The 16,264-nt window shown below is 41.9% G+C and overlaps 1 protein-coding gene across 16 annotated transcripts in view; it reads left to right on the top strand.

Moving 5' to 3' along the window:
• The window catches only part of MCF2L (MCF.2 cell line derived transforming sequence like), a 648,156-nt gene extending 634,382 nt beyond the window's left edge, over positions 1-13,774 (top strand). For 9 of the 16 annotated variants that reach the window (XM_063953143.1, XM_063953132.1, XM_063953130.1 and 6 more), the window contains 5 exons: positions 2,185-2,265; positions 2,936-3,060; positions 3,955-4,067; positions 6,870-6,973; positions 7,066-13,774. In XM_063953143.1, the coding sequence (XP_063809213.1) occupies positions 2,185-2,265; positions 2,936-3,060; positions 3,955-4,067; positions 6,870-6,973; positions 7,066-7,160 (518 nt within the window). In that variant the 3' untranslated portion in view covers positions 7,161-13,774. The remainder of the gene's footprint in view (positions 1-2,184; positions 2,266-2,935; positions 3,061-3,954; positions 4,068-6,869; positions 6,974-7,065) is intronic. The other 7 variants (XM_063953141.1, XM_063953145.1, XM_063953144.1 and 4 more) reach the window with 2 other exon arrangements.
• Positions 13,775-16,264: the final 2,490 nt, after the last annotated feature.

The raw sequence follows: 16,264 nt of genomic DNA, 5'->3' as shown, positions 1-16,264 counted from the left end.
TCCGGCGCCGGTATACTGTGTGCCGGGTTCCCAACAGCCGGCAAACTAAATACCACCCCTTTCATCGAAGACAGCATGCTCCAGTGCCAGCACAGTATATGCACAGAGCTCCAAAAAGAGAGGCACTTGACACATTTTAAATGCAACAAACAAATCTTGTATTAAATATCCATGTTTCGGAGCAGCCACTCCGCCGTCAGGTACTTGTATGGTCCTGACGACGGAACAACTGCTCTGAAATATTGATAATTAATACATTTAAAACATTTAATGCCTTTAAAACTCTTCAAGTGCCGCTTTTTTGGGAATTATATACCAGACCAGATTGAAAATAATTTTTTAAGATTGATTGACTCCTGCAAGTACCGTTCTCCTTTGTTTTGTGTGTGTGTGTGTATATGTGTGTATATATATATATATATATATATATATGTACACACACACCAAGAATGGCCTTATTTTGCGCTATTCAGAAATGACAGCTGCACCTCTAAAAAGACCCTTTGTTAGTTTGAGTCCAAACACGTAACATCCAATATAAAAACAGATTTAGAGGGCGCTATAAATGTGTTGGTGATATATACAGTATTATAATCTACCAATAGTATTCTTAATACATAAGGTCATCCAGAAGTAGTTGTACTTGTAAAATATGCCGTCGTGTGTGTGTGTGTGTGTGTGTGTGTGTGTGTGTGTCTATATATATATATATATATATATATATATATATATATATATATATACATACACACACACACACACACACACACACACATAACACAACAGAAGAAGGTGCTAATAGTGTAGTTTGATAAAATTGTAATGGAAATCCAATCCTTAGTATTCTGCAAACTTTAGAATAATTCTTTATAACTTATCTGACATCTTTGTGGAGTAACTCCTTCTCTGTTAGTGCTCATTCCCCAAAAGCTGTGGAGTTTGCCTCCTATTCTTTATGTAATTAGCATAATGAAACGTATAACATACAGGTATAGCCATGTTCATCTTTGCTGCGATGCGGAATTAGTGGAGCGATTGTCAGTTGCGAATGGTCGCAGCCTGGCACACTATGCAGCATGCTGCATTGCAGCAAGATGGACATGGTTATATCTGTATGTACTGAATTGCTCTTGGGATAATGGAAATCACCAGCTTTCTCTCTGAAATCACTTCAGAGTGGAAATTCCCAGCTACTAGTCTGGTTACAATGAGTGTTCATGCATCAGTAAACCATCACCAATCCGATGTGTTTCACTGAAATTGCAATGAAATGCATTGGGTGTTGATGGTCCACTGATGATCGATGAGGATTTTTAATCAGTTATCACTAGACATTTTGGAAAATGCGTTTGCCAATGGGTGCCAATGGGTTTGTGTGTGCAGTTTACTTCCAACGTATTAGCAGATCCCGGTAAAGAGCCGTCCCCTCATTCTGTGGATCGACCTGTTATCTTGTCCATTTGATAACAATGTATGTGCCTGAACAATACTGCATTAAAATATGTCTTTCTAGTAAAATTTGTGAGGTCAGGTTTTCTGAGTGAACAAGGTCTTGCTTTGTTGTTTTTCAAAACACTTCGCCCGTAATGGCCTGGTAAAGAGAACAGCTTATTTTCTTGCTAAAGCATATAAACGTATTTTGTCCTTTGTCCTAGTAAGTGTTTTGCACAGACATTGACAATGGGCAGAGGAAAGCGGGAAATGATTGTTAAAGGAAGCATTAATGCGTTAACTAAATATTATTTACTTTAACTGTTTGTGTTCCATTCTTCCAGTTACTTAACGAGAGTACATAGAAATTTTAGTGATATTCATATGAGATTAGACAGACTGATGTTTATTTAGTAAATAGTTTCTATGAGTTACATTATTTTTAGCAACCCAAAAACCTACTACTTGTTGATTTTCATGTGTGAATTGGCATACGTTCTTGAGGACAGGGACTTAAGTCCTGAGGTTCTTTATTGTTTGTCGGATTGTAATGTGCCAGGCACAAGTTTGGGGCCGCAGAAGGAAATATTTACATATGTGCATACTTTTTGTACATAGTTTGGCTTTATAATAGAAGAGTTTGCGCATGTGCAGGTGTTTGTGTTTACGGAGATATTAATGATGTGTAACAATCTGCAGTGCACATTATACAATGTTGTAGGTTTCTACAACTTATCACAAGCTTTTTCACAGATACAGCTTCAGTTCTTACACTGACGAAGTGCAAATGGCATAGTACATCCCATCTGACATCAGTAAATGTTCGTCGACGAGGTATTAGGAGAAGAACAGTGTGGAGTTTGCAGTGTTTATGACTACTCTCTCATCTGGCATGCGCCTGGAATACTTTTGAGAGCACATATTGTGTTGATGAATCTACTTGCACAAACCTGCACAATGTACTAATCTCCAATCCACAAAGACTGGAGTACTCCAATTCTATTCTGTACATTGCTTGATTGACTTGCAGTTCTGAACAGAATATATATAATATTATTAATTGCATGTTGTTTTCCGACTAACTTTCCTGGAGTGTGGATTTGTGCATAAGACAGATAATATTTGTGAGGTTAAGAGGCATTCGTTGTGAACAACTTTGGAGTGATGCTTACTGTCACCTTTGCCGCTTCCCTGAGCAAGACGTGTTGTGTATTAGTACGGTTCTACCACCTGCTGACGCGCCACATCAGCGGTAATGTTAGTCTTACAGCCTATTGTGCCCATATTTTATTACTTATGTTATAACTAACAATGGGTGTGGCACGATATGTTGACAGCATGTAGACAGTGCTAAAATGTATGTCATATAAAAGAAAAGGTAGCACGCCCTGTTATGTAGATATGATGTAAACAAGGGCCCGTCAGGAAAAAGAAGGTACATTATAAGTTAGCATCTGATAGTTTAGCCTGTACGTAATCGCAGTTTGCTCTCATACATGTGTAGGCTGGAACAGAACATCCCAGTCACTAGATGCCTCAGAGGAAAACGACGGGTGGTCCAGTGAGGAAGAGACAATGAATTCTTCAGATGCAGAGGAAGAAGGAGGGGAAACCATCCATAAGAAGCTGGTAAACTCTTAATGGTTCAAACTCACTGTATTTATTGTAATATTGCCAATTACCATTTTACCTTTAGAATATATAAAATGGTTACGGGAAGTGATATAACGGTGCCTCTGAGCCTGATCAGAGATGTGCGCAATGCCGATAGTTATGGAGTGGAGCGATTATCAGCTGACTGCGCATGTGCCATAATGCCTTAATGATGATGCTGCTGCGCAGGGAACATTACTTTGAAAAGTGTTACACAGTCAGGGACCATTTCTGGGTGGCTATGGGGAGTGGCAGCAAAGCACAGGCGTATCGTGACCGTTTTCAGGGCGTGTCTCAGCCTACATCTGTAATCCCTTAGGGCAGAAAACATGGCACCAGCGGCTCAGTTCCCATGACCATTCTGCATGACCATAGGGTTACCCAGACGGTCGATCATCAAATGATACGCGGTCACCACTGCGTGTGTGTACACAGGTGCTGGGATCTGGATGCTGCCAGTGGGCGTCTCACTACATTCCCAGGCGGCCACAGCATTGGCATATTCTCACACTTCTGCTATGTACAGGATCGCAGCTGCGACTGCATTAGCGTACATCTCTGACTCCGGCTCTCTGATCATTGTAGGCAGAGCTTTTGATTGGCTGGCTATTAGCACTGTAATGTGTCAGCCAGTCTAACTGGCTTTATTATCTGCGGATTGGAACTGAGTCGGCGACATGGATGCGCTCACTAAAGTGAAGGAGTCTAGTCTGGAGGAGTTAATGCCCAATACATTTGCCGGCCCATCTATGCTGCCTGCACCTGATGTAAATTGTTACATTCTTCTCAGTGCTCACGAGCCCTAAGACTAGATTTTTTAATTCTTTGCTTTTTACTTTGTTACATTGAATCTCTTTTGCGCTCTCTCAGAGTCCTGGTAAATATACTGTTGTTGCTGATTGTGAGAGGACTGGGTCAGAGGACCTTCTGGTGAAAAGCGGAGATATAGTTCAGCTGATACGTGAAGAAGATGATAAAATGTGGTAAGATTTTTATCATTTCTCACTATTTTGTCTTTATTGAGAAATTGTAAGAAGTTTAAAAGTTAGTAATTGTCTTTGTAGTTTTCTTTTCTGACTATAGTCTGCTGCCCCTAGAAAGTCTGATCTAGAATTGCTATGTTTATATACATTCACTAATGGTGCTTAAAGTTCCAAGAAAGTACAATTATACCTCTTCAGTGTCTGCAGCCACAGAATTAAGCATCTTCAATATCATTCTGTCAAATGTAAAGGAACTTTTGGGGGGCCTCGATGCAATCGTCCAGCTGCCGGCATTCTGGCGGCTGTGGTGCCGCTGTTAGTACAGGGACAGCCGGCATCCCGTACGTCGGGATACCATTACCGATCCCTGCAAAGTACCCTATTTCCTGCAAAAGACTTAGGAGGGGGTGGAACAGCTAGTATTGTATAGGTGGTATGCGTTTATCCCGACGGGTTCAATCCTGACACCAGAATACCAGCGATGTAGGTGATTCTCCCTCTGTGGATGTCCACAACACCCATAGAGGGAGAATAGAACCTGTGGCGAGCCATTATCCCTGCTAGGGGCCTCGATGCACTTGCCCCACTGCTGGCATTCTGGCATCCGGGATGCTGCTGTCGGTATAGTGACAGCCGAGATCCCATACCGATCCCATTTTGCTCACACTGATAAGGGAATGGTGGAACCCACCGGGAATAAGAATCAGAAGAGCACAGCTAAGTGACATTTTCTTATATTCTGAAAGTAATGTCCATTTCATTCATATGATGATTTAGGAGAGGCTTTATATGACTAAACAAAAACCTTTACTCCTTTAAGTGCACAGCCATAAGGTCAACGTTTTGGACTCTTCAGGGGCCTTAGTCATAATCACACAATTGCCACAGTATCATGTGTGATTATGATTAAGGCCCCTGAAGGGATCGATACATTGATCTTAATTTAGTAAAGGTTTATGTTTATTCATTTAAAGAAAACTGTTGAGTGCCTCTCCTTTAACAACTTATTTGCCCAACATACTGGATGCTGGAACCTGGATGTGAGTTGAGAAGAGCACCCCTGCAACTGTACAATAAATACCAGGGTGGTCATTCCGAGTTGTTCGCTCACTAGCTGCTTTTAGCAGCATTGCAAACGCTAGGCCGCCGCCCTCTGAGAGTGTATCTTAGTTTAGCAGAATAGCGAACGAAAGAGTAGCAGAACTACTCCTAGATTGCGATCAGCTCGGTCCGTTTAGTTCCTGGTTTGACGTCACAAACACGCCCCGCCTTCGGCCAGCCCCCCCCCCCATTTCTCTAGACACTCCCGTGTTTTTCCCTGACACGCCTGCGTTTTTTAGTACACTCCCGGAAAACGCTCAGTTACCACCCAGAAATGCCCCTTTCCTGTCAATCATTCACCGATCAGCAGTGCGACTGAAAAGCGCTGCACGAACACCAGCAAATTTACTAAGTTTTGTGTAAAATAACTTAGCGCATGTGCTCTGCGTACCATGCGCATGCGCATTTAGCAACAAATCGCAGCATAGCGAAAATCGTCAACGAGCGAACAACTCGGAATGACCACCCATAAGTGCTGCAAATAAGACACAGACTCAGCAGAGTTAAATCAATATATATATATATATATATATATATAAAAACAATTGGGTACCCAATAGAGCTAGATGTGAGTCCAAAGCAGCACCTTTAGAAGAACCTCCTGTTAGTCAAGGTTCAAAAACAACATCAAATGCGCAGATCTGAGGGCGCTAGATTAATGGTATTGTTCACGTATAATATTGGTTGTATATACCTACTTCAACTGGTACAATTAGAGGTGTAGACAGTTTATCAAGTTATTCCCACCTCATTGTCTGAGCATCCGATTTCTGTACCCCTGAAGAAGTCCCATTAATGGACGAAACGCATTGGGTCAATCTATCTTTCTGCATCTGTGTCACTCAGTGAATCTATACGAACAAAGAAACTGAATGTAAAACTGGATAAATCCGAAGACACAGCTTTGTGAATCCTTATCGATGCTCTCGATGTGTTGTATTTTTTTAATACATTTTACTTGAATGTATTTGAGACTTTTATTGTATACCACTGCAATTAAGTACGTGAACAATACCATTAATCTAATGCCCTCAGATCTGTGCATTTGATATATATATATATATATATAGGGAGTGGTTAAAATACTGCTAGTCTGAATCCCGACACCCATAGAGGGAGAATAGAACCTGTGGCAAGCGCAGCAAGCCATCAAGCCCGCAGCGTGTATATTAATAGAGTTCTGAAAGGTGAAGGTATATACTTTGTATACTTAAACAAAATAATGGTATAGGTCTTAAATAGTTTATTTCAGTTTATGGTACCCATGGGCTTCCCATCTGTTGCTGTCCAAACAGATAACCACATACAAAATTGTGCTGAGGGTTACCTAAATATGGTTTGGCAAAGTTGATGGTTCCAATTATCTTGGGACATTCCCACGCTGCATCTTTCTTCAGTTTCTGTTTACTGCCTTCTCTAGACCCCCCAGTTCTAGGAGCTGGAAGATGTGCAGCTGTTGGTACTAATCCCTACCCATAATATATGTTAAAGCAAACAAGGGGTGAGCAGTAAATGTCACTCCTGACGGACTTGCCCATATCTCCTGTTCAACCAAATCTTCATTCAATACATACTAAGTGGGAATTTCCTGGCTGTTTTCGCTGTTCTAAGGTCTATGACTTATTTTAGTCTGAGTCACGTATCGCTAAAACTAACAGGTATAAGCATTCCCCTGTTTATCCGTGAATAAATTTGCTGCAGGTTTGTGAAGAATCTGAGCACCAACAAAGAAGGATTAGTGCCTGCTAGCAACCTGATGACGCTTACTGGGGCTTCCAAATCAGTGCATTCACTAAGCAGCTCTGGTAGGCTCTTCAGTAGTCTTGTTTATTCGCTGTGGATTGAGTTGCTTGAACATGTGGTGATAACCTCTTTGTTTTTTGTTGTCAACATTTAGAATCAGGGACTGCTTCCAGCACTTTAAGCACCTCATCGAGCTGCAGCGAAAGCTGCAATGCAAGCAGCACCAGCTTCTCTGACATCAAGGGCTGAACGTCGGCTCAGTGTGCACAGAACAGGGATGTCCTGGATAGCTGAGCCCAGACTTCAGGCCCAGGGACAGGAACAGAATGAAAATGGAAAAAACAATGCTCTGGGGGAATAGATGATTTCCTGTTCACAAAATGTTAGGCACCAAGTGCCTTTATACCTGTCTCCTTGCCCTGATTGATTGTATGCTCAGAAACCAAGCTAATGACGAAAGGAGCCAAGGAGAGAACTTGTTCAGTGTCTTGTGCCACAGAGACCCATCTACAAACTCCGCACTTTACTGTATTGGAAGTTCAGTTTACAGCTCCAACACCAGTGTTTACACGGTCAACATTTCACCCCTACTGTGGATCACAGTATCACTGCTGCAGGACATAAAGTATCTCGTAGTAATGGTGCCACTATTTTGTCCTGCATTACCTTGGAAGAGGTGTCTTTGTACAGCTTTCCTTACTTCCTTATTTCCAGGTGCAAATCTGAATCTGTAAAGACTACTTTTCCTTTTACACCTTTTTTTTTTTTATTTCTTACTGTAGTCACAGCCCAATTTGTGGAATTTATGCCTGTTGTCTATTTGTAAAAGTAATTTGTTGTTATCTTTTACACGTCATGAGAGTTTGATACAAAAATATTTTTCCACCGGCTACTACAAATACCTGCATCTGGAGTGACTTTTATTATCTTGCACTGGCAAAAGTTCCAATGGCTAAAACAATAGAGGTGTGTGCCTAGCCCTGCTGTCATCACTTTTGCTGGTAGAACCTAAGCTGGTTATCGTTAACAATGGAAAGAGAAACAATGCATGTACAGCATTTTAGATTTGTATAGAGACAGGATGATTAGATTCCCAGTTGATTTTTTTTTTATTTGACAGCACTGTAACCCACATGTTATAGATGTCTTACCCTTGCAGGTTCAGTGTTGCGTTGCGGACCACAAGGGTGTTGACTGACAAAGCACTCATATACGTCCCCTCAACTGGGCTTCATTACAAATGTAAATCTGCACAAATGGGATTTCTTTTCTCCATAACCATGTAAATTGCCTGCTATTGTCATGTTACATGCACCAGTTTTTATGGCCTAGTTTTTTTTTATAGGTTACTTTCTAACCATAGGAGCAGAAAGGGTAACAACTATGTATTTGTGTAGAAATCACATTTCTTAAGTATATTCCTGTATGTTTCACTATGTAAGCGGGACATCTGAAGCTGATCGTACTACAGTCGTCTTCTCTCAGCACCTTAATTTTATAAGGTATATGATAACATTATTGGTCATAGTCGTTTCAATAGCATTGTTTAATGCATATTTATTGTAGGTCTTCCCTACTTCTCTGTTTCTCAAGGAAAACACTGATTTTCCTAATTTCAACATTTTAGCTGGGACACTTGTTCCAGTCAGATACAATTGCAACAAAACGTAATATGTGCCACTAACTTGTACATTTGATACACCCACAGAAGCAATGTTGCAATGTTTACATCAGTGAGGTGCCCGGTTTTCATTTTCAATAAAATGAGATCCCTAATAAATCTTATGCTTTTCAGTTAGGTTCAAAGAAGTATATCCAAAGTACAGTGAAAGTCTATATAACATTATTAGTAAATGTATCTGACCATTACTCCAACTGAACAGTTTGGTTACCTACTGATCTGGGTCACAGTTACTGCATTGTGTGGGGGAAAGTCTTATGCACCCCTCCCCCCCCCCCCACCCCCCGGCTCAACTTTCAGGGACATGGGTATTTTGTGCACCATAATGAATATAGGATGATATCCTATTAGCAGCAGCTTACCATTGCTAATAGGTTAACCAAGGGCTATTCTATTAGCCCAGATGCTGGTGTCCTTATCCCCGATACCGGCACTTATCAGGTGCCTCAGGCACTCGAAGCATAATCCCCAATAAGAGGCCACCGAAGCCATGACAACACATGGGATCGGGAACTAATACCCGATCCCATGTGTTTTCGTGCAATTGTGGGTCTATTTTCAGCCGTTAAAAACGGCCTATAATTGGATACCGCAATAATGACCATCGGTCATAAATTGTGATATCCGGCCATGTTTATAGGCCAAAAAATGCACCGAGGCTAATTGGCTACCTCCCATTGTCTGCTATTTATAGACCAATTTACTTGTTTTCCCAGGTTTATACCTAAACACAAAGAAACAGCACTATACGTCTGACACATTTTATTACATACAGTACTACAAATCTGCTAAGATCTGTTTCTTCATTTTAATTAAGAACTCTTATAGGCCCTACACACTGGCAGACATCACTGCACGATATAAACGATTTCGTTCATTAATGAACGAGAGAACGTTCATGTCGTGCAGTGTGGAGGCACCAGCGATGAACGATGCGCGGCCCCACGCTCGTTCATCGCTGGTGCCCGTCGGCTGTGCATGCAGGCCAATATGGACGATCTCGTCCATATTTGCCTGCAGTTCTATGGAGCCATGTGACGGGGAGAGTGAAGTAACTTCACTCCCCCCGTCACTGCCGCCGGGTCGCCCGTCGGCCATATCTGCCGTTTGGCAGCTCGGCGGCGGATCGGCCAATGTGTAGGGCCCATTACTTTCATACTTACTGTATCTACTCTTTGTTTATGGTGTATTAGCAGAGTCTGCTACATGCAAATCATCAGTGCATTTTGTTTTATTTAGGTTTTGTTTCTTGTTTGGCAGAATACTAACGTTTGCTTTAGTTTAGTGCATGAATAATTACAATCTAATCCTCTGTAATGTGTTAGTTATTGGACTAGCATGCATATGTAAAGGCAGCGGATGGGGCCAGCACAGTACTGTGTCACTTTTATAACACTACTGCCCCTAATTGGTCGATACAGATATGTACAAGTCAGTTACCCCCACTAGTAGTGCACACACATGCAGCATGTGGGGTGGCTCTGGACTCGATGAATTTAAGGCTGCTTACAGTAATCCGCAAGAAAGGACCGCCACTTTATTCCTCGTACTACTGATTGCATTGATTCTTTGGAGGTGTTCAGGGAGTGCAGCATTAAATAAAGAAACTGATTAGAAAGCAGTCATGTACACATCTAAAATACACCCCCACCATCAGCTAACAAGCAGAATGCATGCTGGTCTACTAGGAAGACCAACCACTCAAGCAGAATGCGTGCTGGTCTACTAGGAAGACCAACCACTGAATTGATTTATGGGAACTTCCTAGTAGGCAAGGCTGGACTCTCTCTGGATAGTTCAGGCATTGATGTCAAACTTTTACTTTATATATGTGCAAGTATAAATGGATGAACTTGCATGAAAAAAAATCTAAAAATTTGGTGACTTATGCAAAACACACCATGTTCTAAAATGTAGAATTGTATAGAAAAAATTAACTGTTACATAGGGGAAAAACTCATAGAATAAATGTGATTTAGTTCAATTCTAAATAAAAATATAATTAATATAATATATTTTTTCAAAAAAAGGTTGCGGTACTGCCAGCTGTACCAAGGTTATAGAGATGTCCTCACTAGTGTCCATGATAATAATGATTCCACAGATATGTTTTCAGTATAGTCTGCCGAATGGGCACCAGAACTGAGCTCAAAACTCAATCAAGTACTTTGGGGGGTTATTCAATTGTCCCCGATAGCCGGCAGTATAAGGGATTTTATTTTTCCATTTGCCTGCAGACAGGCGAAAGAAAATCCCCAGTGCTGTTTTGCGCCACGATCATGAGAACACTTATCCTGGATCATATGTGTTTTCACCTGAAAATGGGAAATTTTTCATGCAGTAAAAAAAATTGTGTTAAACTCAAGTTTTACTGCACTAAAAATTGTTGTATTGAGTATTTTTACAGTTAACAATGTATTGCGGTAATTCAATTAACTGCGATAATTTACAGCGGCTAATTGATCTCCCAATTGAGCCAACTGATCCTCACTGAGGTCCCAAACAAAATCCCCGATACGGTAAGTGCAATTTTTTTGTGATCGCGAAAACACCATAGGATCAAGAAATTCCAGGACCTATGTGTTTTTGCATGAAAACTGGATTTTTTCGGGAGAGAAAAAACCTTTTATTGAATTGCCCAACATCAGGCAAAAAAATGCGGGAAAGCCCGTTTTCTTCTTGCATAGATTTATCGGTCACAGTTGAATTCCCCCCATTGTATCTAACTGAAGTGTGGTCATAGGGTATTAGCAAGGGACATACTGTTTAGTGTATATATGCTGATCACACTGTTCTCCTACAATAATTGTGAATAAAAAAAAAAAATCAAGATTTTATTTACTCATATAAGAAAAGTTGGTAACAGAGCTCAAGAATATTTGATTGAGAACCACTGTCCTAAACCATGCAACTACCTCAGTGTGTACTTGCAGATGTTCATGGAATGGTCACGTGAAGAGCTGGTTTATTTATTTTTGTAAGTTAGCGTTTATGGGATTCTTCCCTCTCCTTTTTATAGGCATACCTACTATACAACCAGCAGATAGATGGAATGGGCACTTGGCTATATAGTGATCATACTAATGCAACTGCATAAAGTTACATCAACAACTACAATGACAATTAATGAACACTCCTTATGTTATATCAGGTGGCAGCCAATCTTAAAATGCCTGCTAATAGCATGTGAATTCCATCTGGCACCAGATAAAATAAATTGGCACCTAATAGTGTAGTATGTATGAAAAGTTCAATAAAACATGGTGCTCAATAATGTGCAGGTGTACTCATAACAAACAGTAAACTCATATATCGCTCTTATCGATTTAAGGACGATTCTCCAGATATCTTTAACACGCCATCTGTGACAATTCACTGCCTTCAAATAACTAAAATAGAGGAGACTGTATAGTGTAGGATGATTTAATATGACATGTATGAAAATGCACTTTAAAAAAAAAAATAGAGACTTAGGCGATGTTGTAAACCATGGGTTTTCACACTTCGGCCCTCCAGCTGCTGTGGAACTACACATCCCAGAATGCCCTGTCACCGTTTTCTATTAAGGCATGCTAAAACTGATGAATGGCATGCTGGGATGTGCAGCTGGAGGACCACAGGTTGAAGACCCATGTTGTAAACAATAATGCTAATTTTTACCCTCCTGAGCGATACTGTTTACAATATAGTCCAGTGTGTATGCTGTAGACCAGTGGTTCCCAAACTTTCTTGAATCATGGCGCCCTAGAGTATCAGCATTTTTTTTTTCATGGCATTTTCATGGAACCCAATGATTGATATATTTAGAAAAATATAAAATTATGTAAATTGTGCCTACTTGTCATCCTTAGGTTATGTGGGGGTGTACAGTTGTGCTTCTGTTTGTCCACATGTGTTATGATTGGCAGCCAATAGCACTGGTTTTGCCCATCACTTTGGCCATAAATAATTTTATTTGGTCCTGAACCACCAACCTGAGGCACTCCTGCAACAGCCTCGCGGCACCCCAGGGTGCCACGGCACACAGTTTGAGAACCACTGCTGTAAACTATGAACGATGTGCAGTCCCACACATCTGTGTTGCCTGTGCATGCAGCTTTAATTTGGATTATCATCCAAAACTGCATGCACGGCACGGCCAGCAATGTTGAACAGTGTGTATACACTATATCGGTGGCCCGGGAGGGGAACGCGTAGTCGATTTATGCAGCTATATTCTCAACTCCTAAAAAGTAGAAGCTCTTCTATCTCTGCATATGAAGGCTCAGATTTTTGGAGCGTTAAGTAAATGCTGCTGTTCTTTATTTTCTTTTTGATGTAAATGCATTTTTATATGTCATTAAAATATCATAAATTTTATACTATGTGGTCTATTCTCCTATGTAAGTTATCATGCACATAAGCATGAAATAGTTATTGGTATCTGTAGGAACACATCTACACTTTATTGTACTCAACGTTTTTATTTATACTACATTATTAGGCAACTATTCCTTCTATCTTGTTTCAACTGCACATACACACAAAGTGTGTGTGTGTGTGTACACTTGTTCTTACTATTGCCTTTCGGGTTTTTTCCCCTGGTGCATTGTTTGTAATTGGTATTATTGTAAGCACCATTATAGTATGAAGTATCTAAAATATAAAAGGGAACTTGGGAAAGTAAAAATCTGTTGCCGCGCATCATTTCTCTGTTGCCGCGCATCATTTCTCTGTTGCCGCGCATCATTTCTCTGTTGCCGCGCATCATTTCTCTGTTGCCGTGCATCATTTCTCTGTTGCAGCACATCATTTCTCTGTTGCAGGCCTCTTTAATCAATGGTGGAAAATTGGAATTTGCACAGATGGGGCTTCTTTAATATATTTTAAGTTATTTGTACATAATTTGTAAAATACTTGTCTTAAATAATATTGTGTAAACATTTGTACTAAAATAAAACCTGTTGCCATGGGCCTACAGTATGTTAATATTTGCCCGTGATTTGTAAGTACTTGTCACTGCACTTTACAGACATCATCTCGCCTGCTTATTTTTCTTCCGCTAATGTAAATTTTTGTGCAGAATGTGAAATATTGTATGTACAGTATAAAGGTTTATCGGATACATTTCAGTGACACCTGCTGTATTCACCCGTTGTATGTCTTTATAAAAAGGGAAAAAAAATACAATTGAATTTCATAATGTGTATTGTGTTTTTTTAGATTGGTAAAACAACTGTGGGGACTGATCTCTGCAGGGACACTACCTTTGTGGTATCTATGAGCAACATTCAAATGGTCAGAGCAGGGGCATATCTACCTCCTTGGCCAGGATTGCACTCGCCAGAGGCGCCGGCCGAGGTGGGCACCACCCGTGCTGGGGGTAGGAGTTCTGTCTGAGCAGATGTATCACCAACCAGCATGATCCGCTTACCCCTCAACCACCCCAATTACATCCGAAAATAAGCAACGCAGCATGGGGCGGGGGGAAATCACCTGTTAAGCCAGAAGCTGTTTGGGGGGTGGGGAATCTGCTTGAGTGGGGAGAGCTGTGTGTGTGTGTGTGGAGGTGGAGAGTCTGTGTGGGATGGGAGTCTGAGTGAGGGGAGAGATCTGTGGGAGAGGAGCTGTGTGAGGGATATATACAGTTCATCCGAAAAGTATTCACAGGGTTTCACTTTTTCCACATTTTGTTATGTTACAGCCTTATTCCAAACTGGAATAATTAAATTTTCCCCCTCAAAATTCTCCACACAATACCTCATAATGACAACGCAAAAAAAAGTGTTTTTGAGATTTTTGCTAATTTATTAAAGATAAAAAACTGAGAAATCAAATGTACATAAGTATTCACAGCCTTTGCCATGAAGCTCAGAATTGAGCTCAGGTGCATCCTGTTTACACTGATCATCCTTGAGATGTTCCTACGGGTGGTCTTCAGTTTGCCGGCTGTCGGGATCCCGGCGCACAGTATACCGGCTCTGGAATCCCGACAGCCGGCATACCGACACTTTATCTCCCTCTTGGGGATCCACGACCCCCCTGGAGGGAGAATAAATAGCGCCACTGTGCCCGCAGCGTGGCAAGCGCAGCGAGCCCGCAAGGGGCTCATTTGCGCTTGCCATGCTGCCAGTATGCCGGCCGCCGACATACAATACTACACCCATTCCTACAGCTTAATTGGAGTCCACCTGTGGTAGATTCAGTTGATTGGACATGATTTGGAAAGGCACACACCTGTCTATATAAGGCCCCACACTTGACAGTGCATGTCTGAGCACAAACCAAGCATGAAGTCAACAGAATTATCTGCGAAGACAGGATTTTCCAGTTATCAATGAGTGTAATTTTTGTTTTTGGAGTGTAGCCAGTAGCCCTGATAACCAGCTTTCTCTAACGTCCTAGTGGATGCTGGGGACTCCGTCAGGACCATGGGGAATAGCGGCTCCGCAGGAGACAGGGCACAAAAGCAAGCTTTTAGGATCACATGGTGTGTACTGGCTCCTCCCCCTATGACCCTCCTCCAAGCCTCAGTTAGGTTTTTGTGCCCGTCCGAGAGGGTGCAATCTAGGTGGCTCTCCTAAAGAGCTGTTTAGAAAAGTTTTTTTTTAGGTTTCAATCTCAGTGATTCCTGCTGGCAACAGGATCACTGCATCGAGGGACTTTGGGGAGAGATTTCCAACTCACCTGCGTGCAGGATGGATTGGAGTCTTAGGCTACTGGACACTTAGCTCCAGAGGGAGTCGGAACACAGGTCAGCCTGGGGTTCGTCCCGGAGCCGCGCCGCCGATCCCCCTTACAGACGCTGAAGAGACGGCAGAACGGAGGTCCGGAAAACAGGCGGCAGAAGACTCCACAGTCTTCATGAAGGTAGCGCACAGCACTGCAGCTGTGCGCCATTGTTGTCACACGGCTCACTGACTCAGTCACGGAGGGTGCAGGGCGCTGCTGGGGGCGCCCTGGGCAGCAATATAATTACCTTTAGTGGCAAAATAAATACATCACATATAGCCATTAAGGCTATATGTATGTATTTTAACCCAGGCCAGTTTATTAAAAACCGGGAGAAGAAGCCCGCCGGAAAAGGGGCGGAGCTTATTCTCCTCAGCACTCAGCGCCATTTTCCTGCTCAGCTCCGCTGGTGAGGAAGGCTCCCAGGACTCTCCCCTGCACTGCACTACAGAAACAGGGTAACAAAGAGAAGGGGGGCATAAATTGGCGATATTTATATATTAAGAGCGCATATATAGTAAACAACACCTTCTAGGGTTGTTTATATACATTTATAGCGCTTTTGGTGTGTGCTGGCAAACTCTCCCTCTGTCTCCCCAAAGGGCTAGTGGGTCCTGTCCTCTATCAGAGCATTCCCTATGTGTGTGCTGTATGTCGGTACGTGTGTGTCGACATGTATGAGGAAAATATTGGTGAGGAGGCGGAGCAAATTGCCTGTAATGGTGATGTCACTCTCTAGGGAGTCGACACCGGAATGGATGGCTTATTTATGGAAATTACGTGACAATGTCAACACGCTGCAAGCCGGTTGACGACATGAGAGGGCCGGCGAACAAATTAGTATCTGTCCAGGCGTCTCAAACACCGTCAGGGGCTGTAAAATGCCCATTTACCTCAGTCGGTCGACACAGACCCAGACACGGACACTGATTTCAGTGTCGACGGTGAAGAAACAAACGTA

This window comes from Pseudophryne corroboree, chromosome 2 (assembly GCF_028390025.1).
Source record: "Pseudophryne corroboree isolate aPseCor3 chromosome 2, aPseCor3.hap2, whole genome shotgun sequence".
In the NCBI taxonomy this organism is placed as follows: domain Eukaryota; kingdom Metazoa; phylum Chordata; class Amphibia; order Anura; family Myobatrachidae; genus Pseudophryne; species Pseudophryne corroboree.
Note: the sequence above shows the minus strand (reverse complement) of the source record. Positions and strands in the feature narration are given on the sequence as shown.